This window comes from Achroia grisella, unplaced genomic scaffold (genome assembly GCF_030625045.1).
Source record: "Achroia grisella isolate CSIRO2021 unplaced genomic scaffold, CSIRO_AGI_Agris_v1 utg900, whole genome shotgun sequence".
NCBI lineage: Eukaryota > Metazoa > Arthropoda > Insecta > Lepidoptera > Pyralidae > Achroia > Achroia grisella.
In genome coordinates this window covers 4,411,563-4,439,314 of record NW_026713059.1, presented here as the reverse complement: position 1 = coordinate 4,439,314, position 27,752 = coordinate 4,411,563, and the positions used below count along the sequence as shown (strand labels likewise).

Here is a 27,752-nt window from a genome sequence, read left to right as displayed (position 1 = left end):
AATATATAGAAGTAGTACAAGAAGGCGATTCGGTCTCGAATGACAGGCCTGTTATTTTATTGCTCTGTCGTAGCTAGGCAACGGTGTTGCCGCGCGATAATAGTAAATTCGCTACACATACCTATCCATAAATATGGTCAATATGGTCGTTGTCGTCATTTAAGTCATCGGAGTGGTGACACAATATTTTACTACTTTTCAGGTTGTACTACTGCAAAAGCTTACGCTCCGTACTTAAAATGTGTACATATGTAGAGATTAAAACCTGTTTACAAAATTGGCACTTAAACGATTTTTACTGGGCTGTTTTGTACATTCAAAGTTCGGTTTCACATATAAGATACTCCCATATTACGTATTGTATGTCATGATATAGAATACCTAATATGCTATGTCTGTTAAATGCGAGTATAATAGACACAGCATATAGCAGTTCTCTTAAAACTGGCGTCGCAACTGAAGCTCGTAGCTAGAATTCTTTCTTGCGCAAAACCGCATCCCCTATGCGGGGAAAAACAAAAACAGAAGTAAACATTTCTTGTTCTTACACTACAAAAAATATATAATTAATAATGATACTTTTTTTTAAAACGCAAAATCACATAGTAGATTTAGGAAGGTAAAATAATTTAGAAAAAAGTTGGTAGTGTAGGTTGAAATAATTAGCACTGTCAAATAAAACTCACAGCTATTTCAACTATGGCACTGTATGTATTAATGATATTAAAGTTATTCGTTCTCAATTCGCAAATCAGGCTCCTCAGTTACTGAGATCCGAGTCGCCAAGTCTCCATGAACTCTTATTCGATACACACAAGTATAAACAGGGTGACCCCAATTGCTGAGTACCCGTAATCTTACTATACTGTGTCCCTTCGGCGAGGGGTACAAGACTTGGAAATACTGGATAGGTTTTCCATCTTTATCGTACTCGAAACTGCCAAAGTCGTGTGGAAATGGATCTTTTCGAAACTCCAAGCCCTCGATTTGAAGTAAACGCGGTGCTGATGATATTTCTCTGTAATTTTTCATTGTCTATTATGAAAATAAAAATGTACAAGAACAATAACGAAATCTCAACTACCCTATTAATTCCTCTACACTTCTTAAAATTTGACCGAAAAATCCATAAGTATGACAAGTTAAGTACCTACTAATTTTCATATTATGTACAATAATAAATATTATAATAGAAATAGAAATAATCTTTATTCAAATAAACTCATTACAAGCACTTTTGAATAGTCATATTTTGATTCTACCACTCATTCGGAATACAGATTCATCACAAGAAGAATGAGCAAGAAACTTGTGTGTTGCTCTTTTTAATAGATGTTTTTTTATATAAATAATTACAGTACAACAAGTAAGAGGCGTGCGATAATCAACATAGAAATCACTACGCACTCATTATTAGTGTAATTAGATAATATTGTCAGTGCTATGGATTTAAAGTTTTTCTATAAAAACATTTTTATCGTTAACGAATTATTCAATTTTATAGTAAACTTTTTTGTAAAGTAAATATTGTATTATTGTATAAAATGAAATACAATATCTAGACACGCGGTAGCGTGTCAAGCCGAGTTTCAATATAAGTATTTACATAAATAGTAGGTAAATAATACTACATAATTAGATAATGGTGCTGTAATTATAATTGGAGTTGTAACAATGACCTCTCTGAAATGATACTATGAACATTCCTGGAACGCCCATAGTATCGTTTCATGTTATTTATTGGCAATTTATTAACAGAGCCAAAAATATATTCAGTCTTTCTTGCAACAGTTTCAAAATACTTGTTTAATTATGTAACTACATAGCTCTGACTGATAAAAAATTGAAGTACTAAGTATGAATCCCTATCGCGATAAGTACCTACTCTGTGAAAAGGCTTTGGGTTTCTAAAGACGTAAATAAGTAAACGTTTTTGAATTAAAATACAAGTACTTTTTCTTTCACTAGTAGGATACATTAATAAATACGTATTTATGATAAGTAGGTGTCTCATTTCCTCAAATAAACAAAAATAATAATAATATTCCACTTCAATATAGTATATATACTCGATTTGTTACATACTTAATTTATTAATGCTTCTACTATTACATATTATAAAAGATTTTGATTTGTATATTCGCTACTCAGTAATAATCAAATGACTAAACAAATTTCCATTATATTTAGTGTAAAGATAAGACAGGGCAATCCCTCGATACTGTATCTCCTAATAATATTAATAATAATAATAACTCAAATATAACTGCATAAACATAAAAGTTGCGTTCTAAACTATGAAATGTAGACATATATTATTTACCTCGTGGGTGCTATATGGGGTGATATATGTTCAACGCTAATGCCCGTTATTCGTACAATGCCTAACAGGCGAATAGTAACTTCACCTCTACTCCCTTTGAATGCCCAGCATTCGCCAGGCAAGGACTCGGGGCGTATTATAGCTCGAGCACCAAGACATTCACTGCACAGCATGCCTACGAGATTATGAAGAACCCAACCCACAGGAGACTCGTATATGACATGATCCATCGTGTCACCGGTGTCTAAGATTCGGGCACCGGCCGATTCGAGTGCGTAGTCCACCATCTATTACACATATTTGATACATAAAAGTGTTTGTCATTTGAATATAGTGTAATTATCTACTCGAATTGTTATAAGTTAAAGAATAACGAATTTGTTTATTTACATATATATCTATATTTATACTGGCACTCAAACTGAGTTGTATCCATTAGGCGGGAGTTGGCCTTCATCCTTTCGCTGGTTTGGAGTGCTATCTGCATTCGCTCCCTATGTCCGGTAAAGCTGTAAAGGCCAACTGCGGCCAATAGCATTAGGGTGGCCCTAAAAATACTGGGAGTTCCAAAATCAAAAAAGCTGATACTGATGACCTATATAATAATTGGAGGGCCGTTCATGAATAGCCTAAACTTTACAAAACTGTCTAGGTTTAGTAAAGTCTTAGACTTAGACATAATGTATATTCCGGACAATGAATATCTTTCCAGACGTATCTTGTGTGAGAAATAGAGATGAGCTATAATATCCTATCCTAATGCTAACCTTCAAACCAAAACACTAAATTGCGCATTTTTGTATAGATTTGCTCAGGTTGAGTGAAAAACTTCAAAGTCGCCAGTTATCAAATAATTCTTGAATAAATCTTTACCTGTCTATCATAGTCCTGTATATCAAGAGTATTTCTACCGTTGCGACGCAAAGATGGTTGTAAAGCATCTCTGGCTCGGTCTGCAGCGGCCGCCACCACCGGCAGCGCGGATGATATCCGCTCCATTTCGCCATGGAGGCGCTCATGCTTACGGTTCACCTTCAATGAGCCAATACACTATCACTATTCACATTAAGCTGTTTATATTTTTTATATTATTTTCTGACGGCCTCTAGTCTAGCGGTTTTACACACCACTTTGCTTCCGATAGAAATACATATACAAAACACAAACTGATACAAACAATCATACTCATGAATATAAATGTTTATGCCGTGTGAGGAATCGAACCCGCGATCATCGGAAGTAAGGCTGTGTGTTAAACCATTAGACCACCGAGGCCGTCAATTTTCTTTTATTTGTATTTAATTTGAATTTATCAAATCAAATCGTATTTAATTGTACCTACTTGTGTTCACATTGAATCACATTGAAAATTAACTAACCTATTGTTATTAAACCTCGTAAAAATGATATGTGATGTGTTGTCACCGACATCCTTTATCACTTAAGTGATAGACACGGTTAAGAACCCGGGGTACAGTCGATGGTACCACCCACAAGCGTAATAACTATATATCATCATGCAGACGAATATTTTTTAAAACTAATGTTGTCGTATAAAACAAACCATGCTCTACTAAATTTCGATCCTTACTGTTGATTTAGAATGCTTAATATCGATAAGTAGTACCGATAACTATACTTAACTAAATTTGAGAACGGGCAGTACCTCAGTTAGACCCTGAGTAAGTTGCATCACGACATATCGGATGTCGGAAAAGTCCCCTTCTAGAGCATCTTGCGATGGCCCCCAAAAGTACGCGTATACTTGTAGGCCGAGAAGTAAACTGAGCGTCACACACACAAATGAACGAAAAATATTCCTGAAACATCCGTTTTCGTATTCATAGTCCATATCTATCTTAAAACTGATATTATATTATTTGTTTATTTAATTTTAAAGTAGATTCTAACGATTTCTAAGAAATAAACAATAAGACATCTGTCAAAACAGAACTTTGCTGGAAATAGAATGCAAATATTCTCTATAGTTGTTATTATTTCTTCACATTTTTTATTTCATATTTGCCTGCGATGTTTGCATTCCCATTAACAGAATTCTACATAAGGGTCAAGTTAGATTTTATTTTGCTTCAAATCTAGAAATTCCATAATTTTTATTTGTAATCGATTATTTACAAACAAGTAAAGTACATAATATTAACATCTAAACTATTTTAATTATATTGGAATATTTAAGGCCCTTTGTTCATTAAATAAAACTCCAACTATTTTAGTACAACATATATTATAGATATAGGAATTGACAAATGCACTTATCGGCACTGGTTTGTAACGAAAGAACATTTGCCATACGGAGCGCTGATGTGTACAAAAAGTTAGAGAATTACAGGAGTAAGATATAGTACAAATATTTGAATCACTTGGCTTTATGGAGCTGTACAAAGTTTGTACCCTGTAGTGTTCAACCAAAATAATTCATAATTGTAAACGAATTTAATTATTTCTTACAATTTAGTCAGTTTCAGAGCAAACAACTAAATAAATAAATACAACAACGTACAATAAAAATGTAGACCTTAAAAGTTCTTTCTTCAAAGAATAATTCACTCACATACGGACTCACACTCTGGCCGAACGATGAACATTCTATAAAATTATTATAATGACGTGTTTCTGGATTATTTTTTAGCAAATGTGGCTACTACACACTTGTAGTTTTGAAATTACTCACTAATAATAATAATTAATTAATTTGAGAAAAAAAATAGTCATTTCTATATACCAGCTGTTTAATGTGGAGTTTAATAATTTGACATAATTCAGTTAAATAATCCATATTATCTGTATTATCTAAAAAATATTAAACACATTTCTAACTCACATATACATAGAAAAATGACTTCACTTTTGTTGTAATCATAGTGTTCACTATTTTTTTAACTTCAGCGCATACAAAAGGTAGTACATACTTTTTATTTAATTTGGCGGAATTAACACCATTCGGCATTTTTATGAGACAACCATAGACAGCGCAGAGAATAATTGTATTGATTTTATTTTTGCTCTAAAGTGATAGTGGTGTAGAAACACTAGGCTTTCGGTTGCTGGCTCGCGTACTCGATCTGCGCGGAGGCGACGGACTTCATGGACTCGTGCGCCTGGTGTACGTTGGCACGCCACGCCTGCAGCACGCTACGTAGGGCGAGCCACTGCGCTCGCCCGAACGTGCGGTGCATTGTGCTCGCTACACGCACCGTCCGCGAAGCCTGGTCCATACGCGCGCGAACCAACTTTGTTTTCAACACTGTAAAGTACCATCCTCTTTAATGAATCAAATCAAAAATCATTTATTTATATGGGATATTTTTGCTTACTTATGAATATCAAGTTTCTTGTATTAATATTTTATCCCTATCGTCCAGTTCCACAGACAGATTCAAGTCAGGAGAACTTGAACATAATAAAACCAATTTTTTCGAATAGGATATTTTAAGCTACCACTGTATTGTTTTAATTAATAGCTAAAAGCATATCGTCTAGTTCAGCTAACAGTTACAATAATAATATCTTTCTTTGTCTCAAATAATGAACTGTTATGATTACTGCTTATAATAAAATTAAAACGTTTTAATTTCTACAAAATACAACTCAGAAGAGACAGTGAGTTCACCCTCTTTGCTATATTCTGTTATAACCTTTATCGGTAAATTATTACAATAAAAAACCAAGATAATGAAAAACGACGATAATGAGTATATAATGTAAGTTAAAAACTGTAATCTACTTACAAAGTAATTAATAACAAAAAATCGACAATAACAAAATAGTTAATGAACTGGCAATCTTAACTAACAACGCATTTTTTGTCTTTTAAAACCATATATACCGAATATGTCTGTCTAATATTATCTTACTACTAGTATACTCAATTTATACATACCTTCTATTATAAACGCTTCCACATCTTTCTCTTCTATCTGAAGTTCCGAAATTATATCATCGAATGAAATTTCAGGATTAGATTCTGCCATTTGCATGAATGATAATATTCTCATCTTTTTAATATTTTGTTCGTGATTTAAACCTGAAACAATTATTCAATCTATCTACTATATCCTATCTTCTATACTAGTCATATTTACATATCTCAATTTATTTTAATTCCTCTGATCAATCCCCTGTCCCATTCAGAGGGATCGGAATTACAATGGCAGGAGCAGAGTTTCGAATTCCTAGTTGTGCCCTCATTCCAAAGTAGTACCTGTCAGGCAGGAGTTGGTTTGAGATGCTCCATTATGATTTCGTCTAATTTGGAGAGCCAACTATACTCAACCCCATATAGTTAGGTGAAGCCTTAAAGGCCAGTTGTGACCAACAATATTTAAATAGTTAAATAAAATGTAGTATGTTTTTCTTATAGTCCAAGAAGAACAATATATGTGACAAAACAAAATGTTATTTTATGAAATTATGTTGCAAAACTTATTACACTTATGTAATTCTATAATGCAATTCACTTATAACATTCTATTCACTTCTTTGACTCCTTTGATATACAAGTACTTAACAATTGATTTAATAATATTAGACATGTATTATATCAAACATTTACGACAAGTAAACCAACTCCATACATTCATAGTAGTCTACCATAAATTAAGAAATCTCTGTACCTTGAGAATGTACGAATTCCTTGTGATTTTTGTAAAAGGCTTGATAACTTGACAATTTCTCAGATACAAAAATATTAAGGAGGTCATGGATAAGTTCTCCCTCAAGGAATCTAACAGGCTTCAGTGATAGCAGAGGATCCAGCAGGAATGTGTTGGGATCCGCCAGTGCAGTCACTATACACTTAATTGCATCCTCTCTGGCGTATGATGCATTCTCATCAGTGTATGTTCCCAAAAGCTCAATCATTACTTTTGCAGCTAATTCACTGAAATAAAATAAGTTCTACTTACACATCTGATAACATTTACATAATATTTAATGCTTTATTGAACATTCATTTACTTCTAAACATATTTTCAAGTTACAATTGGTATTTGGCATTCCAAATTGTTGATAAAATCTAAAGTCCACAAATGGTCCTTACAGCAGTGATGTACACTGTTCAGTTGGTAACTATGTAATACTTAAATGTCACCTCTTTTTCAATGGGAAAAAAATCATCAGAGCAGGGAAAAAGACATAACTCTACACAAAACCCTATAGTAATGACATGTCAGATCTGTAACCACATGGTCGGCTCAGTAACCTCACGGTCAGCTCCGTAACCACAAATTCGGCTCAGTATCCACATGGTCAGTTCAGTAATCACGCGGCCGGCTCAGTAACCACACATCTACTCAGTAATCAGAAGTCTATTGCATCAATTTAATGCTGTATTACCTTTTAAAATATAAATAATGCTATTATATAATGCATTGTGTACCTTATACCCACTTTTATTATATAATTGTAAACTAAAGGATTTTCTTGACATATTCACCTATAACAAGGTTAAAACATTGTAAATATCTTAATTTTGCCAAAAAAATGAAATATCAAACCTGTTCTGGTCTTTTAATACTTGATGTAGCAATCGGTACAACTTTTGCATCTGTTCATTGGAAGGTGGGCAGTTGGCAAATTCTTTTCTCAGTTGTTCAACACCTGTGAACACTTCTCTCACAGAGCCTACACGAGCTGCTAACTCAATCACATGGTAGTACACATGGTATCGTAATGGAGAATTTGCTTCCAAATTATTATACAATCGCCATAACCTGAAAGGACAGAGAATGACATATTTAAATAATGTGAACACAAGCGAAATATGTTCAGAGAGAAGCACATCCAAGGGTAAAGTTGTTGTTCTTACACAACAATAATAATTTAAAAAATAATATCAATTGTGTCAAACCACCATTAGTCCACAACCACCATTATCAGAATCTACCAAAGTAATCAGAGTTTGTTCTGAGATCTATACTAGAGAAACACAAACTTTCCATTTTCTTATGAAATACTGTTTAAGGTCTTTAGGTACAATGTATACTATATATATACTACTATATAATTAGAAATTTATTTTCATTCAAACCCATTGATATTAATTGAATGAATAGAAAGAAGAAATTACAGTTTACGGTTGAACATTAGATACACCATAGTATCAAGAAAAGACAAATACATAGTAGTATTATTTAAAGCAGACTGCTAATAACAAAACATGAAAATAAAAAACTTCAAATGGGAAACCCATTTGCAAAATTTTTTATTTTCATGTTTTGTCATGGATATAAATGGTTATAAATATGTTTATTTTTTTATCCTTAAAAGCCATTGTAATATTCTTAAAAATAGGTATGTATAATGTATATGTACAACTTTTAAAACTTACGATTGTAAAGCCACCATTCCTAGTTTAGGGCCTGGAGATTTTGTAAGTCTTTGACTAAAAGCCAAGATTAAATTCTCCCCTCTTTCCAAAGGTATCTGAGAATAAGAAAATTTTGAATTATAATATTATTTATTTTACATCAACTCTTTATTACTTTTTAACCTGATGATCAGAATTCTCTCTCACTCATAATAAGAAGTATTATAAAATGAGAGAGAATCCTGATCCTTTTATCTATTTGATTTGTTTTTTTTTTATTTTAGATTTATCTCAATGTATATAAAAAATATTACCCTCAATAGTATATTTGTGTTTTATTTACATTTGTATTTATATTGTTTCATCAGCACTGTAAATATCATTCAAGTACATTATAAAGATTTTTTTACATATCACTCAATCATTTAAATGTTATTCAAAAAACTTTTAGGCTAGATATATGTGACTTTAGGCAAATTAACTTACACATAGCCCCTAAATGGCATATATACTCAATCAAAATAACTTGAACCTTATATTAAACAGAATTGTTTTAAAACTAATGTGTTGTTGAATATAAATTTTGACACAGCTACTTAAAATTATGACAAGAGGATTATTATGAATATGGACTATTATTCTCATTTTATTTAATGGATGACAAGGGTATGTTGCATTTACCTGTGCTAACTGTTTATGCTAGAAAGGCAACGGCTGAAGTTGAAATAATGAGCATGAGGTCAGTTAGCCCATCTTGGCAATTTACTTTGATGGTTTTCAGTCAGAATTGCATGGAGGGTAACTTGATATAATAATAATTAATAATACTTACAGACACCATTATAGAAACAATGCTATTCAGAATAGCTTCTATTTCTGCTTCGTTTGGCTCTTTAAAGCAAACATCACAAACTCCAACAATTTTGTGTAAATCATCCTCTATCCCTTTTGCAGATTTCTCCTCTGATATCTCAGCTCCTAGGCTTTTAAAATACTTCCGGAGTTCTTGAGCCTGAATTGTAAAATGTCTTTATAATAACTTTCATAAATCCCATAAAACTGTAAATAGTTTGGAATGATCCTTAATAACTAAGTATACACTAGGAAAGTAGTAAAGCAGTAAAGACACATTTATTATTTAGATTGATCTTTTTTTTACATTATTTATAGCAATATTCTTCAACTTATGGAAGATCAGCGGCGAAAAGCTATAGGCATTTAGTTAGACATGTCATTAATTTAATTTGTGTAATTGAATAATCTTTATTTCAAGAAATAAGCATATAAATTTCAATCAATTATAAATGAGATTATGACCATAGAAAACACTACTTTAACAATATCTTATAAAATATAAATCCAGTAACGTATGTTATTGAAACTTAGGTTATGTACATGAAACTTACTTGATCCTCAAGCGATATATCCATAAAAACTGCTGGGCCCTGCATTGTAACCACTATTAGTCTCTGTTATTTACTTAATTAATTAATTGATATTATAAATAACAATATTCCCGTTAACAAAAATAGAAACGAAATAATACACGTTGAAATTTCTACCACAGATTACTGAGTCGAATGAAATGAACTGCATATTGAGTTTCTCCACACTCCACAGAACAAAATATCACATAAATGTAATCTGTGAAATAATCATAAATTTAACTACTCTGTGTATTATATATTTTGACATTTGACATGACATTTATTATATTTGTTTTCACTCGATCTATCTATTGATTTTAATTGAGATGGACGAATATGGCAAAAAAGATGATTTATTTTGTACCATGCTTTTTTGATTTGGTTGATTGATTGGTTATATTTTTATTTTATTTAAGTCGTGCATAAATAGTAATTGTGATTTCTTGGTGTAATATTAGTTTATATTCACTATCTAAACATATGTTATAACTATTTATACGTAATGAAAGTATTTTAGAAGTTTCTACGCTCTTTTACGATGAATAGTTTTCACAAAGCAAATGATTTCCGTGTTTCTATAAATGGGACCAAATTAAAAAATAACCTGCCTTTCGTATCTTCTGGAATACCATCATTGGATTATGTTATTGGTAAGGTCTTCCATTAATACAAACATTTAAATTTAATTGTTGTTAAAGACTTATTTTCGTACCTACTACTACTACTAGTAATTATATTAAATAAATTTAATTACTTCTGGTACCTTTTTTAGAAATATAAAAGTGGTATAGTACTTTCGCATCTGCAAATGAATACTCAAATACTCAAGCAAAGAACTAGTTACAAACAACACTTTGAAAATTAAGTTACTTCAGTTACATGAAACATTACTTAAATGAATATTAAAGCAGTAATTTATATTAACATTATGTTTCTACATCAATGTTTTGTCAAGTTTAATGTTCTATTATATATGTTATATAAATTCTTTCTTTATTTTTCTTCAAGGTGGTGGTCTGCCTGCAGGCAGTATATTTGCAGTTGGTTAGTATCACATTGATGTTAATTAAACTGGTAGAAACTATACATAAGAATACTGATATTCTTATTTGTTAGAACGAGGTTTGTAATCCATGTCTAGACTGGCTGGTATGGCAGATGAAGTATGTTTGAATATTTGAAAAGAGAGTGTATTTTGTCATCTTGTCTGTCGTCGTATTGATGTATCCATAACTTATCTGTATATTGTATTAATAGAATAGATTAGAAATATATTTTGTTTATCTTATTCTACATTATTTACTTGAACACCACTATAGTTACTCTGTTAATGTGAGAAGTTCAGAGGTAGGGGAATAAAACTCAATACAAGGCTCACTTAGTTACCCGAGGCTTCAGTCAGAGGAAAGGCATTGATTATGATGAGACATTCTCCCCTGTAGTGCGACATAGCTCACTGAGACTTTTGATAGCTTTGGCTGCGCAAAATGGTCTACAGATAGACCACATGGATGTCAAAACAGCTTTCTTAAATGGTAATCTCAATGAAGTTGTTTATATGAGGCAACCACCAGGATTTGAAGAAAAAGGTAAAGAGGATTATGTATGTCTATTAAAGAAATCTTTGTATGGTTTGAAGCAGGCACCACATTCCTGGAACCTGAAGTTACATACCGAGCTAGAGAGCTTAAACTTCAAGCGCTGCAAGAATGTACCCTGTGTATATACAAGGAAAACAGAGATCCTGTATAATAATTCACAAGAAATGCAAAAAGTTAAAAGAGACTTGATGTCAAAATTTGAAATGAAGGATTTAGGAAAGGTGCAGTTTTTCTTGGGCAGGAGGCTAGGGATAGGGGATAGGGAACTTATAGGTTCACTCATTATTACCGATATTGCACACGCAGTGAATTTTATGAGTCAATTTTGCAGTTGTTTTGAGGAAGTTCACTGGACAGCAACGAAGAGGATCCTGAGATACATTAAAGGTACGAAAAGTTTGGGACTGGTATATTACAGGGATGAACGAGGAACAGTTCAAGGTTTCTGTGATGCTGATCAAGCACATGATCTAGTCAACAGAAAGTCCTATTCCAGAAATGTATTTAAGATGGCAAAAGGAGCCATTTCATGGCAAAGCACTAAACAAAGAAATGTTGCCATATCAACCGCTGAGGCTGAATATGTCAGTCTGTCAGAAGCTTCCAAGGAAGCTGTCTTTTTAAACCGTTTCCTAGAGGAACTCTTGGGTAAGGAAGAGCCACCCTTAACAATCCACTCAGATAGTCAATCTGCTATAGCGATAGCAAATAATCCAGTACACCATCAACAAACCAAACATGTGGATGTACGTTATCACTATGTGCGAGAGACTCTAGAGAATGGAGTAATAGATTTGAAATATTTGGAGACAAAGTTAATGGTTGCTGATATTATGACAAAGGCAGTGCATAGAGGCAAGCATGAGTTCTGTCGTAGTGAGATGGGTGTTGTGGATTAGTTTGTGTGTGAGAGGATTGTGAGGAGTATGCTACTGAGAGAAAGTCTGAAGGCAACGATTGAGGAAGAGTGTTAGAACGAGGTTTGCAATCGATGTCTAGACTGGCTGGTATGGCAGATGAAGTATGTTTGTATATTTGAAAAGAGAATGTATTGTCTGTCAATTTGTCATCTTGTCTGTCGTCGTATTGATGTATCTATAACTTATCTGTATATTGTATTAAATGTGTTTTTATATTATTTTATTTTGATTAGAAGTATATTTTGTTTATCTTATTCTACGTTATTTACTTGAACACCACTATAGTTACTCTGTTAACGTGAGAAGTTCGGAAGTAACACCACTAACATTATTAAACCTATTATATTTACTTAATTAGCAAAGCAAATTGATGAAAAATATGATCATTGAATGTTTTGTTATAACTTTTCAGAGGAGGATATTTTGGGTAACTACAGCAGAGTCCTTACAAAATATTTCCTTGCTGAAGGTGTCACATGCAAACATGGTTTATTAGTAGTCTCAGCTGATGAAAATCCTACAGAAATTGTTAGTATTTTAAAATAATAATAAAATTTCCAAAACCATCATATTAATACATTTTGTTACTGACTCAAATTTTAATTTGTACTGTACTTAGTATATACTATGCCAATATATAATTATGTGAAACTAATAACTTTCATGAGTTTAATGATTAAAAATGGCCAACCTATCAAATACTGATTTTATATTGATTATAATATTTATATTGTTGATACACCAACAATGTTCTACAGCAAACTAAGAAATGAATATCTAATGGTAATCTTGTACACAGACTTCCATATTTATTTTAATATTATACAACTGCACAACTATTAACCCAAACGAGATAGTCAGAGGCACTGTCAAATGCAGACATTGTTCTGAAATCAACACTTGACATATTTGCACATATGTTAGAAGGCACTGCACCTGTCACTGTCTCATAAATTAATTTGATTTTCATTTGTGATTCCATTACCAGTTTATTTCTTACTCTTTTTCACATTACTGTTTTTTGCAAGGTGCATGAATTACCACAGCCATGCACAGCATCGTCTGATGATGAAATTCATACAGCATCTCGTGGAGTGGACAAGATGAAAATAGCCTGGAGATATGAGGGCCTTAGTCAAGTGGAGTCATCATTTGGTAGTAACACAAACTTCGGACATCATTTTGACCTGAGCAAACACATAGATGCCGATACAATTAAAAATAGTAATATCAGATACTGTGACCCGAATATTGATAAACATGATATAACAGGTAATTACATGTGTGAGGTAAAATTAAGTCTGTGTGAAACATTATTAACTTTCACCATGAAACTACTATAGAGAGTGGAAACCCTCACATAAGAATATATGAAATTATACATACATTTCCTTATGAGTAATATTATGTTTACATCCACAACATATCCATAAGTTGCTAAGTAAACAATGAGCATCAAGTTTATTTTGAGTATTGAAAATTGCGTAACACCATTGGTTGGTATTTAATTGATGAAAATAATATTTATTGTATTGAGTATTAAAATTAACTATTAAAATATATTTATTACTAAACTAGTGCTAGTCTGTGGATGACCAACGAATGAAGGGGGCATTTAATATATGTTTGCAACCTTAGTACATTCAGTAATCTACAACTTTCATGTTTTGTTATGCCATTTTTCAGGTTTCCAAAATAATTTATATAGCAACCTAATAAATGTTATAAAAGATACTATATCACAAGAAGAATATCAACAGAGAGCCAAACAAAACAAAAACATGCTTCGAATTAGTATACAATCTTTGGGGTCGCCTATTTGGATGGCAATGGACTGTGACGAGACTGGAGTTGGGATGCGATATGGACATGATTTAATAAAATTCATATACTGCCTTAGAGTACTGCTTCGAGATACAAATGCTGTGGCATTTGTCACATTACCGTCACATTTATTTGATGTAAGTACAGTTGCAATATATTAGCATAAGTAAAAAAATAAAAATTTAATATTTTGTTGACTTGACTAACCATAAAAATGTAAAAGATAATTGAGGAATTGTCAGAATGTTCAAAACAATAGAAGATGGTGAAATATAAATTATTTACTCAATGTCATACAGTGATGTATCATTATGAGCTTTCTTATGTAATTTCAATGGCAAACAATATTACATCACACCTGATAGTAAGTGGTAAGCATAGCCTATATTCATAAACAAAAGCATTATGATTATCACATAATCATGTGAACCCTGTGATCGAGTTATATGCAATGGCTCATGCATAGCGATTGGGTATAACTAAGACTCCATACTTTTTATCCTGTAATCACGTTTTCGACTCTACAAGCCATACACAACTTACAAAGCAAGCTGCTTGGCTTCTAAAATAACAGACTGAAATACCCATGCAGACAAGCAATTCACCTTCTTTAAAGTAAGAACAAAAACATTTTATATTAAATATAAGAAAACATGACTTAGACTGTCAACTAACAATAATAACCACCATGTTATATTGTTATACTTCCGAAATTATTCTATTACATACTATATTTCCGATAAAAATAAATTTCTGTGCGAAGTCCGGTGTACAACCACAAATTCATAACAAAAATAACATTCAATGAAGAGGTGCATCATTGAAAGTTGAATGTGGTTTAATACTAGGTAGATTTCAAAACTTATTTTGTTATTTGTGTACAGTTTTGGACTTATAACAGATAAACAAAAAAAAACGTTTATTTTTCAATGTAAACAAGTATCTAGTAACTCTACAGGTAGCTATGTTATTTTCACAGGATGACAATATAATGAAAAGAATACTCTACACAGTCCATAATGCTGTGAAAATTGAATCTTTCGCTGGATCAAGTCGTGAAACAAACCCTTTATATAAGGATTACCATGGTCTATTTCACATTACAAAATTATCAACACCCTTCTCATTAGTGCCTTTTATACCGCCAAGTTTGGATCTTGCGTTTAAATTGAAAAGAAAAAAGTTCCTCATAGAAAAGTTACATTTGCCTCCAGGTAAGAAAAGTTACTGCTTTCAACCTTAGCAATGTCGGGCATGAGCCAATCCAAGATAAAGTTCGTAAATATCGATATAAAAAGTCCACAATATCTTTATCCCAAATGTTTATATATTTTATGGATGATTAGTTTAGCCGTGAAAGAATAAGAAACAAATAAACTCACTTCCGCATTTAATAATAATAATAATAATAGGAAATAGAATGTATCATACACATTTTTAAATTTGCAGAACTACAAGAATCGAGCGAAAGAGAACAAGATGACATCACTGCAATACCAACTTGTGGAGGGTTCAAGAAAAAAGATATAGATTTTTAGTTAAAAACATATATATATAATTATATGCATTTATTTGAAATAAATTGTTATCAAATATATATTATGTTAAAAATGTTATTTAATTTTATTACATTTCTATTTATAGCAGAGTGCGAACATATTGAAGCACTCGTAAGTACTAAATTAGTATAACCGACCAACGAAATGAACCGGTCTCCCACATTCACACGTCCGCATGTTGGAGTAACTCATGCATTAATTTTAAACAAAACTACCTTAATTATTAGTCACCCCACCTGCTCATCAGAGCGCATCTCCCTAAAACCGGCGAATCTATTCAGTATACGATGGTGTATTCATAGCTTGCCATAGTTGCGTGATCACACCGCATTCCTCGTGTTGTTTATATAGTTTTTACACAAAAATTCAAACATTGCACACGTGACAAAATACTGTATCGAATACATAAATTTTTGGCAATGAAGTGTACTAATATCGCGCGTGCCAGTGTTCTATTTGGATTTTTCAATACCACATTTTTCGTGAGTAACTTTATATATTATAACTATTTAAAATATTACTCGACGAGTAATATTTTAATATTTTAGTAGGTTTTTAAAAATAATAATTACTCGGATGATGAAACTTTATTTATTTGTTGATATGTATTTTTTTTAAATTATACTTTTGTTATTTTATAAACAATATCTATAGACAATTATTTAAAGAGAAAAACATGCTTAGTACAGATAACAAAATCATTGTAATGATGATGATAGCTGTTGGTTATGTCACATGGTTCTGGATACTTACATTAAACAACTAATTAGAGATACACATAAAACATTACTGGTCCTATTAAATGTCTCCCTTTTTAAGACTCTGCTTACATGCTGCAAGTATGCAACACGTAAAAACGGTGACATAAATGTGTTGGATAATATATTAATAAAATAATAAATTATAAAATCATATATTTTCTTATGTCATTAAATTTAACTTTTTTTTATTTGTGGCCAGCAATAATTATCATAGTCCACAACATACTCGCCGCCTTTGCAATTGCTTATGTATATTGCAAAACACAAACACACAAAATTGAATATAAACTTAAAGATCTAATTTTTGTGGTATTTTAATAGAACGACCACATCGAGTCTGCTGTGTTTCTAATTGAGGTGAAACAGGATCAGTCTGTATAGGGTTAGGCATTGCAGAATTTAAGGGTACCTCCAATGGAAATAAACGTTGTAGTGGTCGAATCTTTTCTCCCATTGCAGTTTTAACTCGTGCTACTCGAATAATGCCGTCTGCTCCTGGAAATACAGCCGTAACTACAGCAAGTGGCCAATCTACACGTTTAGATTCTAGCTCTACTAATACTATATCGCCTACTTTAATAATTCGTGATTTATTGGACGCAAGTTGCTTTAACAATGAAAGATATTCGCTGCGGAATCTAGATTTAAAATCTTTGCGTAATTTTTGTAAATATGTAACTTTCGTATTTAATGTATGAGCGTCAGCTTGATCTATATCCACAGTATCATACTGTTTTAAATCCTGTAGAAACATTGCGGGCGTAAGTGGTTTCAGATTTTCAGTATCATCTGCAATGTACGTCAATGGTCTGTTATTGATGATACATTCTACCTCGCACAAAATGGTTAAGAGAGATGTGAAGTCTAGACAAGCTTTACCTAAGATTCTTCGTAACATTTCTTTTATTGTCTTAATCATGCGCTCCCAAAACCCTCCCCACCACGGAGCTTGAGGGGGATTGAACCGCCATTCTATTTTATGAGATGTCGTCTGTAGTGAAACCCTTTCCCAATCAATACTATTCAGAAGGTTACTTGTACCACGAAAGTTCGTACCATTATCGGAGTAGACAGTCTTAGGCTTGCCTCTACGTGCAATAAATCTACGAAAAGCCAGCATAAAATATTCCGTAGATAATGACTTACATAATTCCAAATGAATGGCGCGATAAGATGCACAAGTAAAGACTACGATCCAGTGTTTCTCATTATCTCGGAGATATAATGGACCAGCAAAATCTACCCCAGTAACATCAAAGGCAGCACCGCAATTTGTACGACCAATTGGTAACGGAGCTGGTGGTACAGAACATCGACGAGCATTATAACGCTTACAAAGAACACATTCACGCACAATCCTTTTACATATTTGTCTGATTCCCATGACCCAATAAAATTCTCTAATATTACTAATTAATAATTGTGAACCAGCGTGACACAACTCAATATGTTTATGACGAATCAGATTTTGAACTAATTTATTTGATCCAGGAAGTAAAATTGGAAATATAAAAGTATCTGTGTCGTCTCGTAGTGTAAGTCTTGTTTTGACACGTAAGATTCCATCTTCGTTCGATTTAACTAATTCCATATTCAAACATTTCATAGTCGATTGTATGTCATTGAAATGTTCATTTTGAATTAAAGCAAATAACCTTTTTTCAGCCTTTTCAAATTCACAACTCGATAAGTTTCCTTTCGTTCTTGTACTAGACTGTTTTAAACAATTTTCTTTAAAACGTATACACCAACCTATCATACGAACCGTTTTTATATACTTAGAAAAATAGGTAAGTCTATCCGAAAACATTACCACTTCTTCTGTAACTAAACAATTAACATTTATTTCTTTAATATATTCTTCTTCGTTTAGTTCTGGTACAGAGCATGGCCATTCATCTATATTATTTCGTAACCAAGAAGGTCCTTCCCACCATCTACTATTAAGTAGGACTTGAGCATTACAACCACGAGAGGGCAAGTCTGCTGGATTAAGGTGACCTGGAATATGACGCCAGTCTTCAACATTCGTCTTATCTAAAATTTCTTTAACTCGGTTATGTACAAAAATATTTAGTCCAGATTTCCTTTTAATCCATAAAACAATACTGGAATCTGTCCAATAATATTCCTTCAAACGTTCCAAATTAATCGATTTTTTTGCTTCAACTGCCAATCTAGTAGCCAAAACAGCAGCTATTAACTCAGATCGAGGCACAGTCACTGCCTTAGAAGGTGTAACTCTGCTTTTTGCTATGACTAGTTGTACATACACGCTGCGATCAAATTCTGTTCGTAAAAAGACACAACCTGAATAAGCTGATAGACTGGAATCTGAAAATATATGTAAAGATACTGAACAAAATTCAATACTAGTCGGAAACAAATGACGAGGAATCCGACATTCCGTTAAAAGATTTAAATATTTTATCCAATTTTTCAAATCATGTTGAATTTCCATAGGAAGCGGTTTATCCCATTCCAAACCTATTTTCCAACATTGTTGTATGAGTATTTTGGGAACTATAGTGCATGGACTAATAAAGCCTATAGGGTCGAAAATGCTCTGAGCGATAGATAATAAAGTTCTTTTCGTCATAATATTATTCTCATTCATAGAAGGAACCTTGCAAAATAGTTCATCGCTCCGTGGGTCCCAGTTGAGTCCTAAAACAGACGTCACTGAAATAGTATCATCTGTTATTACTGGTCCCGTTACCCAGCATCTTAGTTCAAATTTACCCTTATGCATAATTTCCTTTGCCTCATTTATAAATTTATTCATACTTTCTTCATCTTCCACACTTACTATACAATTATCACAATAAAAGTTAGATTTAAGTTTATTAGCAGTATCTGACTCATATTTTTCTAAATGATGATTAATTGTAGCCATTAATAAAAAAGGACTTGTAGTTACGCCGAATACAACCCTTCTATGGCGATAAGTGACTACAGTCTTCTTTTCCTGATGTATATCACGCCACCATAAAAACTTCAAAAAATTGCGATCTTCTTTATTAATTGATATTTGGAGAAAGGCCTTTTTAATATCAGCTACTATTCCTATAGAACCATGCCTAAATTTGATAAGCAACGATGGAATTAATTCAATATAATTAGAACCTTTTTCTAAACACTCATTCAATGACAAACTTTCTTTATTAATACATGCAGAAGCATCGAACACGGGCCGAATTTTTGTAGTGAGACTAGACTCGCGAACTACAGCATGGTGAGCAAGATAGTGTCCTGAGTTATGATCTGGTTCATCAACGACTTCTATAATAGATGAATCTAACCACTCCTTAAACTGTTCATTATACTCTTTCATAATACCTAAACGAGATAAACGTATAGTGGTAGATTTTAATCGTTTTAGAGCTAGGTCGTAATTTGTGGGTAAATTTATAGATATATCCTTCCAGGGCAACTTTACCTCATACCTATTTTCCTCATTAATGGATATCGTATCTTTAAAGAATTGTAATACTTCTTTTTCTCTCTCTGTCTGTTTTCTAACTTCCGGTTCATCTTTAATACCTATAGTTTCTAAACTCCATAGATCCTCTAAGTTAAATGTACAAGATAAACTAACAAGACTTTCTTCAGCAACATGAAACATATTAGATATTGGGCCTTGTATTGTCCAACCTAGCTTAGTTTCCATAGCAACAAGATTACCATCTACATTTATCATACGCCCAGTAAACAAACTACCTAAAATATCGGCTCCTATCAAAATGCTCACTTCATTTATATCATCAACTATATCATTTAATACAACACCCTGTCTTTTTAATTTAGACAACAAAATAGGTTGTTTTAATTTAGGTAAATCATTGCAAATATTCATTTTCTCTATTGCTTTAATGTTACATTCGTATGTATTAGTAGGATCTTTAATAATAAATTGAAATACATTATGTGGTTCCCGTTTCGTAACTACACCGCCGAATAAACTGTGTGAAATATGTACCTGACCACATGGTTTCATTTTCAAATTATTTACCACACTACTTTTTATATAAGAGTGTTGAGCACCCGAATCTAACAGAGCTCGTACTATCATGGTTTTATTATTGTACCACAAATTAATTTTCAAAGTTTGTAATAAAACAGTTGTATTAGTAGGGGATCAAAGAAGACTGATTAGATAGAACTTGTGTTTCAGAGCTATTACTGCATTGAATTTGCGAATTAACTATTTTATTATTATCGCACATTAAAGTATAATGCCACTTTGTACAAATAATACATCTCGGGAATTTCCTACAAGTTTTAGTTGTATGTCCCGATTTTAAACAAATAAAACAAGCACGCTTACCTTTTAAAAACTCCTTGCGTTGATCTAAATTCATTTTCATAGCATTCGTACACTCGGAGCTCACATGCGATGGCTTGTCACAGAAAATACAAGGCTTCACGATGCTAGGCTTAGAAATATCATAAGTATTATTGTTACTACTACTAGAACTATCTACACGTGTCGTTAAGCAAGAGGCGGTAAATTTTGAAGAACTACTCTGACTATAAGCTAAATGAGATATTTTAATACGTTCCTCGCTCTCTACTTCTTGCTTAATGAAATTAAGAAGGTCATTTAAAGTGTCAGACTGATCCTTTTTACTAGATTGAGTTCGTTCCCAAATACGAAGCAGTTCTATGGGCATAGCGGACTCGACTAAAGGACGTAACATAGACGCGTAATTATCTGTAGTGACATTCAAACTATCTAAAGCATGCAATTGAGTTTTAAGTTTATCATATAATACTCCAATTGGCGTAGCACTCCCTCTTGATTGATCCAGAACTAGGGACAACAGCTCACGAACATATATTTCAATTAAAAGATCGTCACGACCATATATTTCTTTTAGTTGTTTTATAGCTTTCTGATAATTAGCACTTGAAGGCGGAAAGCTTTCTACTAGTATTGCGGCAGGAGATCCTGGTTCCATCGATTGCAGTAGGTACTGGAACTTCATATTATTATCTATGCTGGAATCTTCATGGATCTTTTGGAACATCCCCCAGAAGCCTATCCACTTCTTCACATCACCATCATAACGAGGAAGCTGAAGCTTAGGAAGCCGCAAGATATTTTTTACAACGGCATCCTGGGCGCAACTCTCTTGAATTTCACTTCCAATATTACTTTTGCAACTGTTCGTAATATCAAATGCATTTTTATATTTCTTTTGCATCAAAAACCATTTATCATCATACTTCTCAATTGATATAATATCCTCTTCATATTCGCTTTCGTCTCTGTCTACCAAATCTATCCATATATCTAATACTTTATTGTTAATAGCAGACAACTTTTCATATTTGGCGGTAAGATTAGCGAAATTGATTTCGAGGCATCTTTATCCTTTTTGACTAAAGATTCTTCTAATTTACTTACTGCGCTACTAAAGAATCTTCGGGCCAATTTTCTCTCCTCTATAGCTCTCTGCATATTGTATTATACTGCACGGTCGCCAGTTTATGTGTTGGATAATATATTAATAAAATAATAAATTATAAAATCATATATTTTCTTATGTCATTAAATTTTAACTTTTTTTTATTTATTTATTTGTGGCCAGCAATAATTATCATAGTCCACAACATAAATATATCTGTCACCACTCATTTTCATCTCATTGAAGTGCGGTTTGTTTACATTAATGACATATATTGATATATGTACGGAAATTAATAAATAACCAATAAGAGAATATCTACAAAAATTCCCACGGCATCGAGAGAAATGACAGTATGATGTATGACAACGTCCCAAGCAAAACTGCGTTATACTTGAAATTGAAACAACATACTTTATTATAACACTTTTCTGATGCTTGAAGTGTAGAAGGGCTAGTTTAGTATAATTCCTGATTTAGACCTCAAAGGTTATGAGTACGAATCTCAAAAACGACACTTAAATAATTTTCACATTCTATATATTTGGCTGTGTCTCGCGGTGATAGAAACATCAATAACAGACGAAACCTAACCGAAAATTTGACGCGAAATTTGGGTATGTCAAGTTGCGCCTCAAAGTACATTATTTACATGTAATTCATTATGATGTTTTAGGCGTGTGGTTTTGTGGAAGTCGTATGCGGTTTTTTGCTATTATGTGACTCACAAAGGATTCTTCTCTCGCGTTTGTTGGCATCGCCCGAGGGAGACCTTGATCAACCACCCTTCTACTACCTAGCTTTGGGGCTTCTGGCTGCAGGACTCGTCGTATGCGCAACTGCCGCTTTGGGATGTTGGGCTACGTATTTACCAGGATACCTCATACTGACATTGGTAAGCATAATATTATTTGTCTATGGAATTGATATTTGTTTGTAGTTATGTTATCTTTGGTTTGTAGTTTCTATTGCATTGTTAAGGAGTTGCGCCATAATGTTAATTCCTCCAGGTTTCTTTTACGTATACATTATTATTAGGCAACATTCTTAATTTTAGCTCATTCTATTGTTTTAATTAAAATATCATATAGCTAGCCTTATGGTAATATGACAGATGACCAAAAAAATTATGACACTCCTGGTACCTCTGATGCATTACCTTTCTTGAAGAATAAGTTAATATGCTTCTATAATTTTAGATGTTGCGTTTCTTTTCATAAAATGGATATTTTTATTACATTGCAAGAGTTCAGCTTACGTAATTTTGTTTGTGAAGCATGTTCTTTATTTAAAACAAATTATATAAAAAATGTACAATAGTTTAAAAGCTGACGACCACCCTGATGGGAAGTTGCAACAAGAGGGATATTGGCACGACCCATGTAGTATATACAATACATCGCTAATACCGTCATCAGTAGGACAATGATTGTTAACCGTGGTTAACAAATCATTGATAAGCAGCAGAAACAGCATCGTGGAGAGAACAGGCAGGTGCTGTTCATAGACAAGGGTCTATGAACAGCACCAAGGACATCAAGTTGTGATGTCAAGCCCCTGATACCGCCTAAAAGTAGCCATTTCGGAGTACTAAGTTGCCATACATCCGTACTCTATGATTTCATAGAAGACCCTATCTCAGCTTCATTCAAACAAAGCTCTAAAGCAAAATGCTTGGCGGTTGAAGTAGACGGTAGAGATCGTGGTACACGGATTACTTTATAATAATAGCGACATCTAGTGCCAAGCACCATAATGTACATAGAAAACATCCAGAACCGATAAAAACAATCACTCATTAATACAAATATTTGTAACGTGCGAGGTTCGATACAAACAATCGTACTTATGAATACAAATATTTGTACTATGCGAGGAATCGAACTCGCGATTATCGTAAGTAAGATGATGTACTAAATCACTATTCCACTGAGACTGTTGAGGACTTTGTATAATGTCTGTTTCTGTAAAAATAAACTTATGAAGTAAGCTACAACTGTATGGTTGTTATATTTTCAGTACTTTCTAATAGTGTTAACACTATTGTTATGTGAGTGTGCGAGTGGAGTTTTGGTGGCGTTATGGCCGCGCTGCTTGGGACTTCAGAGCAGTCGGGGCGGCGCGGTGGGCGCACTACAGTCGTATTATGCACTCCCCGACTATGAACATTTCACGGCTGCCGTCGACCTCGCCCAGACTGAAGTATGTACATACAACATTTATGATAGGTATCTATATTAATAATTGTTTTTGGGTGATTTTTATCCAAAATTTTCGTTACTGCCGGAACATTGTATGTGATGACCGCAGTGTTAAAACCGTAAGCGTGTCTACAGTACAATACTAGTTGAGGAAATTGCAGACGTAGAAGGCACGTTTCATAATAGCTGATTAACAGCTAACATTAATGGTTGTTTTAAACTTTAGCTGACATTTAATTGCTAGCAAAAAGGCTTAAGTACTGTATTAAAAACAAAAGTTCTTTAAACTGTGTATGCAGAAATAACAAACTAATTGAGAAACTCCTTCTTTGAACACTGTAAACACCTAAACTAAAAGCAAATTATACATTAATGGAATATAAAGCCCAGAAACACTAGTGGAGGATGTTAAGAGGAGCATGAGGTCAGGTCAGTGACCCCATCGTGGTAAATTCGCCATGAATTTAATACGGTTTAGTTCACATTACTAACAATCCCTTCCCCCGTCATAACTATTCCAGTTGGGATGCTGCGGCATGACAAGCGCCCGCAACTACGACATGTCGGTGTGGCAGCTGCGACGTTTAGGCCCCCGCGGGATGTCGGTGCCCCTCACATGCTGCGTGCAATACGAAAACAGCGCCTCTTATCTCAACCCGACACCAGTGAACCAGTCACGCTGCCAGGAAATACAACCCAATCCACAATTTAGGTATCTTCCGGTAAGTTTTTTTAGCTATTCATCTATCCATGATGTGAAAGGAGCTTATGGTACCCCAGTATTAGACAGGTTAAAAATTTAACCACAAATTTAAATACTTGTTGGCTTAAACAACATTATATTTAAATATTATTTTTTGATTCTTTACAGGGATGTCTAGATAGACTTGATGAATGGTATCAGGATCAGTATCTTATTTTCATGTTGGGCCTTTTTGTGGTGGCCGTATTCAAACTGGGTATACTGCTAAGCACCGTGTTCTCCTGTATACGGCTTAGGAAACGAAGACAAGATATTCGTTCGTTTGTGACGAAATCTCTTGACAACAAGAGGAATGAAAATATTTACGAAAGCAAAATGAACAGTATGCACGAAGAACCGATAACAGCTAAGTATATCCAGCCGAACAACTTTTACAGCCCACGGGTTCGTAATCCGAGGATTTTTCAAAATAAACCCAATGAGGTTGTATGAGAATTAGCAGCGGAGATAAATTCTTTAGAGAGGAAACTGGAAAAATTCTCAGATTATTTGTATAAACATCAAGCAGACTCTATTATGTGGTAAAAATAGTGATATTATAGTATACCATTAATTATACCTTATCCATAGAAACTAAACTTTAAGTACTAGATTGTTTTGTCACTTTGTACACTTTCTGTTAAATCAAGAAAATAACTCGAAAACAAAGGACGAAAGTTGAAATAGTTTTTAATTTACTATGAATAAGGAGATTACAACAATAAATGATTACTCATAAAATGTTTATAAGAATTACTGAAGGAAAAATGAAAGGTAATGTGCCATATCAAATAATAGGAGGATAGACAGAAAACAGAAATTCTTTCAGTGAAACCGATTAAGTAACTGAAATTACAATGGAAAGTTAAAATTGTGATTAATCAGTATTTTGATCGATTTCATATTTGCACAGCAAATAATATTATTGTTTCCAAAGACTGCTTAGCTGCTATGTTTATTATTCTCTAAAGTATTTACTCCGTTATTTCTGTATTGTGTTCAATAACATAGAAATATAAATTAGATATTTTTGTATTTGTTAGATAAAAATATCGCCATTTGAATTCTAATCATAAGATTTTTTTATATAGCTTCACTTTTCAAAGTTTATATAATTATCATTTATTTAGAATTAATTTCACAATAGTATATTTCAGGAGATATTTAATTTGGGTACTTAGGCGACACATAAGTTTCGGTCGAATTGAGATATATATATAGTACTGGCATACACTAACATACCTGACCTAATACTGACATTTTACGTTGATCGAAACCATTAGCGACACCCCATGACTGAAGAGCGTATAACATCTCAGACTGCCAAACACATATGGAGCATTTGTGCATCCAACTATTTTTAAGTCACCGGCTTGTAATTTATATACGTCAATATATAATATAATATAAGTACCTAAAATCCGAGCGCGTTAATAATTGCGAAAATAATTTTAAATATAATGTAGAAAACGATAATGTTCAAAACTAATCAATATTTAATTTCACTTATCTTGTAAATATAAAAATGAAATAAAACTTCAAATTTTCAATATGCAATATTATTTCAAAAGAATGATCAAAAATTGGTCCTAAAGTTAAAACATTGTTAACAATGGCTCTGGAATGTTACTTTCATTCAGAATTGGTTTTTATATCTGATTTTCAAGAAAGTGGATACTCATTTAATTGCGACGGTTCTGAGGCATTATTAAATATACATTTTTTTCTAGACTGTATTTAAATATTTGTTATATCTGATTTAACATTCCTATAAAAGGATGTTTTAAAGCTTCAGAATCGTCACCAACATATTATATACCTACATCTTTATATCTCATAATATATTACAATTTAAAACAAACCCTTTCAAGGTTTCCTTTACAAGATTTGAAGCAACAAAGAAGAAGATTTAATAACATCGATAACCGGTTTAACAATAGTTGTAAATATTAAAATGAACATTTATTATTTGCATACGCAAATGCTCATATATAGTTATATAACTTTGAGAAATATTAGCTGCCACCATACCATTACAAATAATTTCGCTTTGAAATAAAGTTTCAATACATTAAACAATGTATTAATGATTTCTTGTAACATATGACTCAGTTATAATTATTACAATTGACCGTTTTCTATTATTTGTATCATAAATGAATCCTTAGATTTACAACATATTGTGTCCATAATTGCAATGAAAATTGTGTAAATAAACTTTAGTAAAATGTAGACAATAAATCTTGGAATTAAATACTATCATAACTCGTTGATCAAATAAAAAAAACCAACGTCCTACAATTCCAGAATCTCTGAAACCTCATCCTAAGTGATACATGAGATCCTTAACAATAACAATAATCTATTTTAATAATTGATTCTATTTAACCTATTGACCATTGAGACCGACATCACAGTATAATCTACTATTTATCTTAGGTACAGGAATGATATTACAATAAATCATAAAATTTATATTTGCACTATAATAAAATATAGTTATTAATACAAAATATTGGCCGCTGCCAGGCGGAAAGTAAACTTTACATGCAACTTATCATTTGGTACTGAAAGTTAACATATAAAATATTAAGGGACGGCCGGAGGAAAGAAATAAATAAGTAACTCAAATTTATACTATATATATATATATAT

The 27,752-nt window shown here is 32.7% G+C and overlaps 4 protein-coding genes across 4 annotated transcripts; 2 read left to right on the top strand and 2 right to left on the bottom strand.

Annotated features, from left to right (window-relative positions):
- Window positions 1-709: 709 nt before the first annotated feature.
- On the bottom strand, window positions 710-4,259 carry LOC131853380 (SUN domain-containing protein 3-like). The gene is made up of 4 exons (XM_059204247.1): window positions 3,990-4,259; window positions 3,197-3,355; window positions 2,324-2,610; window positions 710-1,018 (listed from the first exon to the last, which is right to left on the bottom strand). Exons 1-4 carry the CDS (start codon window positions 4,173-4,175, stop codon window positions 730-732), a joined length of 921 nt encoding a protein of 306 aa, XP_059060230.1. The 5' UTR covers window positions 4,176-4,259; the 3' UTR covers window positions 710-729.
- Window positions 4,260-4,915: 656 nt separating this feature from the next.
- LOC131853181 (eukaryotic translation initiation factor 3 subunit M) lies at window positions 4,916-10,279 on the bottom strand. Its single transcript, XM_059204009.1, has 7 exons — window positions 10,058-10,279; window positions 9,484-9,663; window positions 8,673-8,767; window positions 7,840-8,055; window positions 6,958-7,223; window positions 6,225-6,368; window positions 4,916-5,588 (listed from the first exon to the last, which is right to left on the bottom strand). Exons 1-7 carry the CDS (start codon window positions 10,100-10,102, stop codon window positions 5,374-5,376), a joined length of 1,161 nt encoding a protein of 386 aa, XP_059059992.1. The 5' UTR covers window positions 10,103-10,279; the 3' UTR covers window positions 4,916-5,373.
- Window positions 10,280-10,451: 172 nt separating this feature from the next.
- LOC131853389 (elongator complex protein 4) lies at window positions 10,452-16,016 on the top strand. Its single transcript, XM_059204258.1, has 6 exons — window positions 10,452-10,728; window positions 13,012-13,127; window positions 13,628-13,871; window positions 14,286-14,560; window positions 15,403-15,637; window positions 15,873-16,016. The coding sequence occupies exons 1-6, from the start codon at window positions 10,617-10,619 to the stop codon at window positions 15,959-15,961; spliced, it is 1,071 nt and encodes a 356-aa protein (XP_059060241.1). The 5' UTR covers window positions 10,452-10,616; the 3' UTR covers window positions 15,962-16,016.
- Window positions 16,017-16,042: 26 nt separating this feature from the next.
- LOC131853391 (CD151 antigen) lies at window positions 16,043-27,751 on the top strand. Its single transcript, XM_059204259.1, has 5 exons — window positions 16,043-16,464; window positions 22,831-23,049; window positions 24,174-24,356; window positions 24,877-25,077; window positions 25,227-27,751. The coding sequence occupies exons 1-5, from the start codon at window positions 16,402-16,404 to the stop codon at window positions 25,548-25,550; spliced, it is 990 nt and encodes a 329-aa protein (XP_059060242.1). The 5' UTR covers window positions 16,043-16,401; the 3' UTR covers window positions 25,551-27,751.
- The last annotated feature ends 1 nt before the right edge of the window (window position 27,752 follows it).

What these genes read in the sequence shown, in the direction of transcription:
- LOC131853391 (XM_059204259.1), top strand. Translation starts at nt 16,402, where the DNA reads ATGAAGTGTACTAATATCGCGCGTGCCAGTGTTCTATTTGGATTTTTC. An exon ending in TTTTCAATACCACATTTTTC is followed by an intron (nt 16,465 to 22,830) that starts GTGAGTAACTTT and finishes ATGATGTTTTAG; the next exon opens with GCGTGTGGTTTTGTGGAAGT. An exon ending in TCGACCTCGCCCAGACTGAA is followed by an intron (nt 24,357 to 24,876) that starts GTATGTACATAC and finishes TAACTATTCCAG; the next exon opens with TTGGGATGCTGCGGCATGAC.
- LOC131853181 (XM_059204009.1), bottom strand. Translation starts at nt 10,102, where the DNA reads ATGCAGGGCCCAGCAGTTTTTATGGATATATCGCTTGAGGATCAA. An exon ending in GTATTAAAAGACCAGAACAG is followed by an intron (nt 7,224 to 7,839) that starts GTTTGATATTTC and finishes ATTTTATTTCAG; the next exon opens with TGAATTAGCTGCAAAAGTAA. An exon ending in GGAAGCGTTTATAATAGAAG is followed by an intron (nt 5,589 to 6,224) that starts GTATGTATAAAT and finishes GGTACTTTACAG; the next exon opens with TGTTGAAAACAAAGTTGGTT.
- LOC131853389 (XM_059204258.1), top strand. Translation starts at nt 10,617, where the DNA reads ATGAATAGTTTTCACAAAGCAAATGATTTCCGTGTTTCTATAAATGGG. An exon ending in TGATAAACATGATATAACAG is followed by an intron (nt 13,872 to 14,285) that starts GTAATTACATGT and finishes GCCATTTTTCAG; the next exon opens with GTTTCCAAAATAATTTATAT. An exon ending in AAAGTTACATTTGCCTCCAG is followed by an intron (nt 15,638 to 15,872) that starts GTAAGAAAAGTT and finishes TTAAATTTGCAG; the next exon opens with AACTACAAGAATCGAGCGAA.
- LOC131853380 (XM_059204247.1), bottom strand. Translation starts at nt 4,175, where the DNA reads ATGGACTATGAATACGAAAACGGATGTTTCAGGAATATTTTTCGTTCA. An exon ending in TTACTCAGGGTCTAACTGAG is followed by an intron (nt 3,356 to 3,989) that starts GTACTGCCCGTT and finishes GGCTCATTGAAG; the next exon opens with GTGAACCGTAAGCATGAGCG. An exon ending in TACAGGACTATGATAGACAG is followed by an intron (nt 2,611 to 3,196) that starts GTAAAGATTTAT and finishes TATGTGTAATAG; the next exon opens with ATGGTGGACTACGCACTCGA.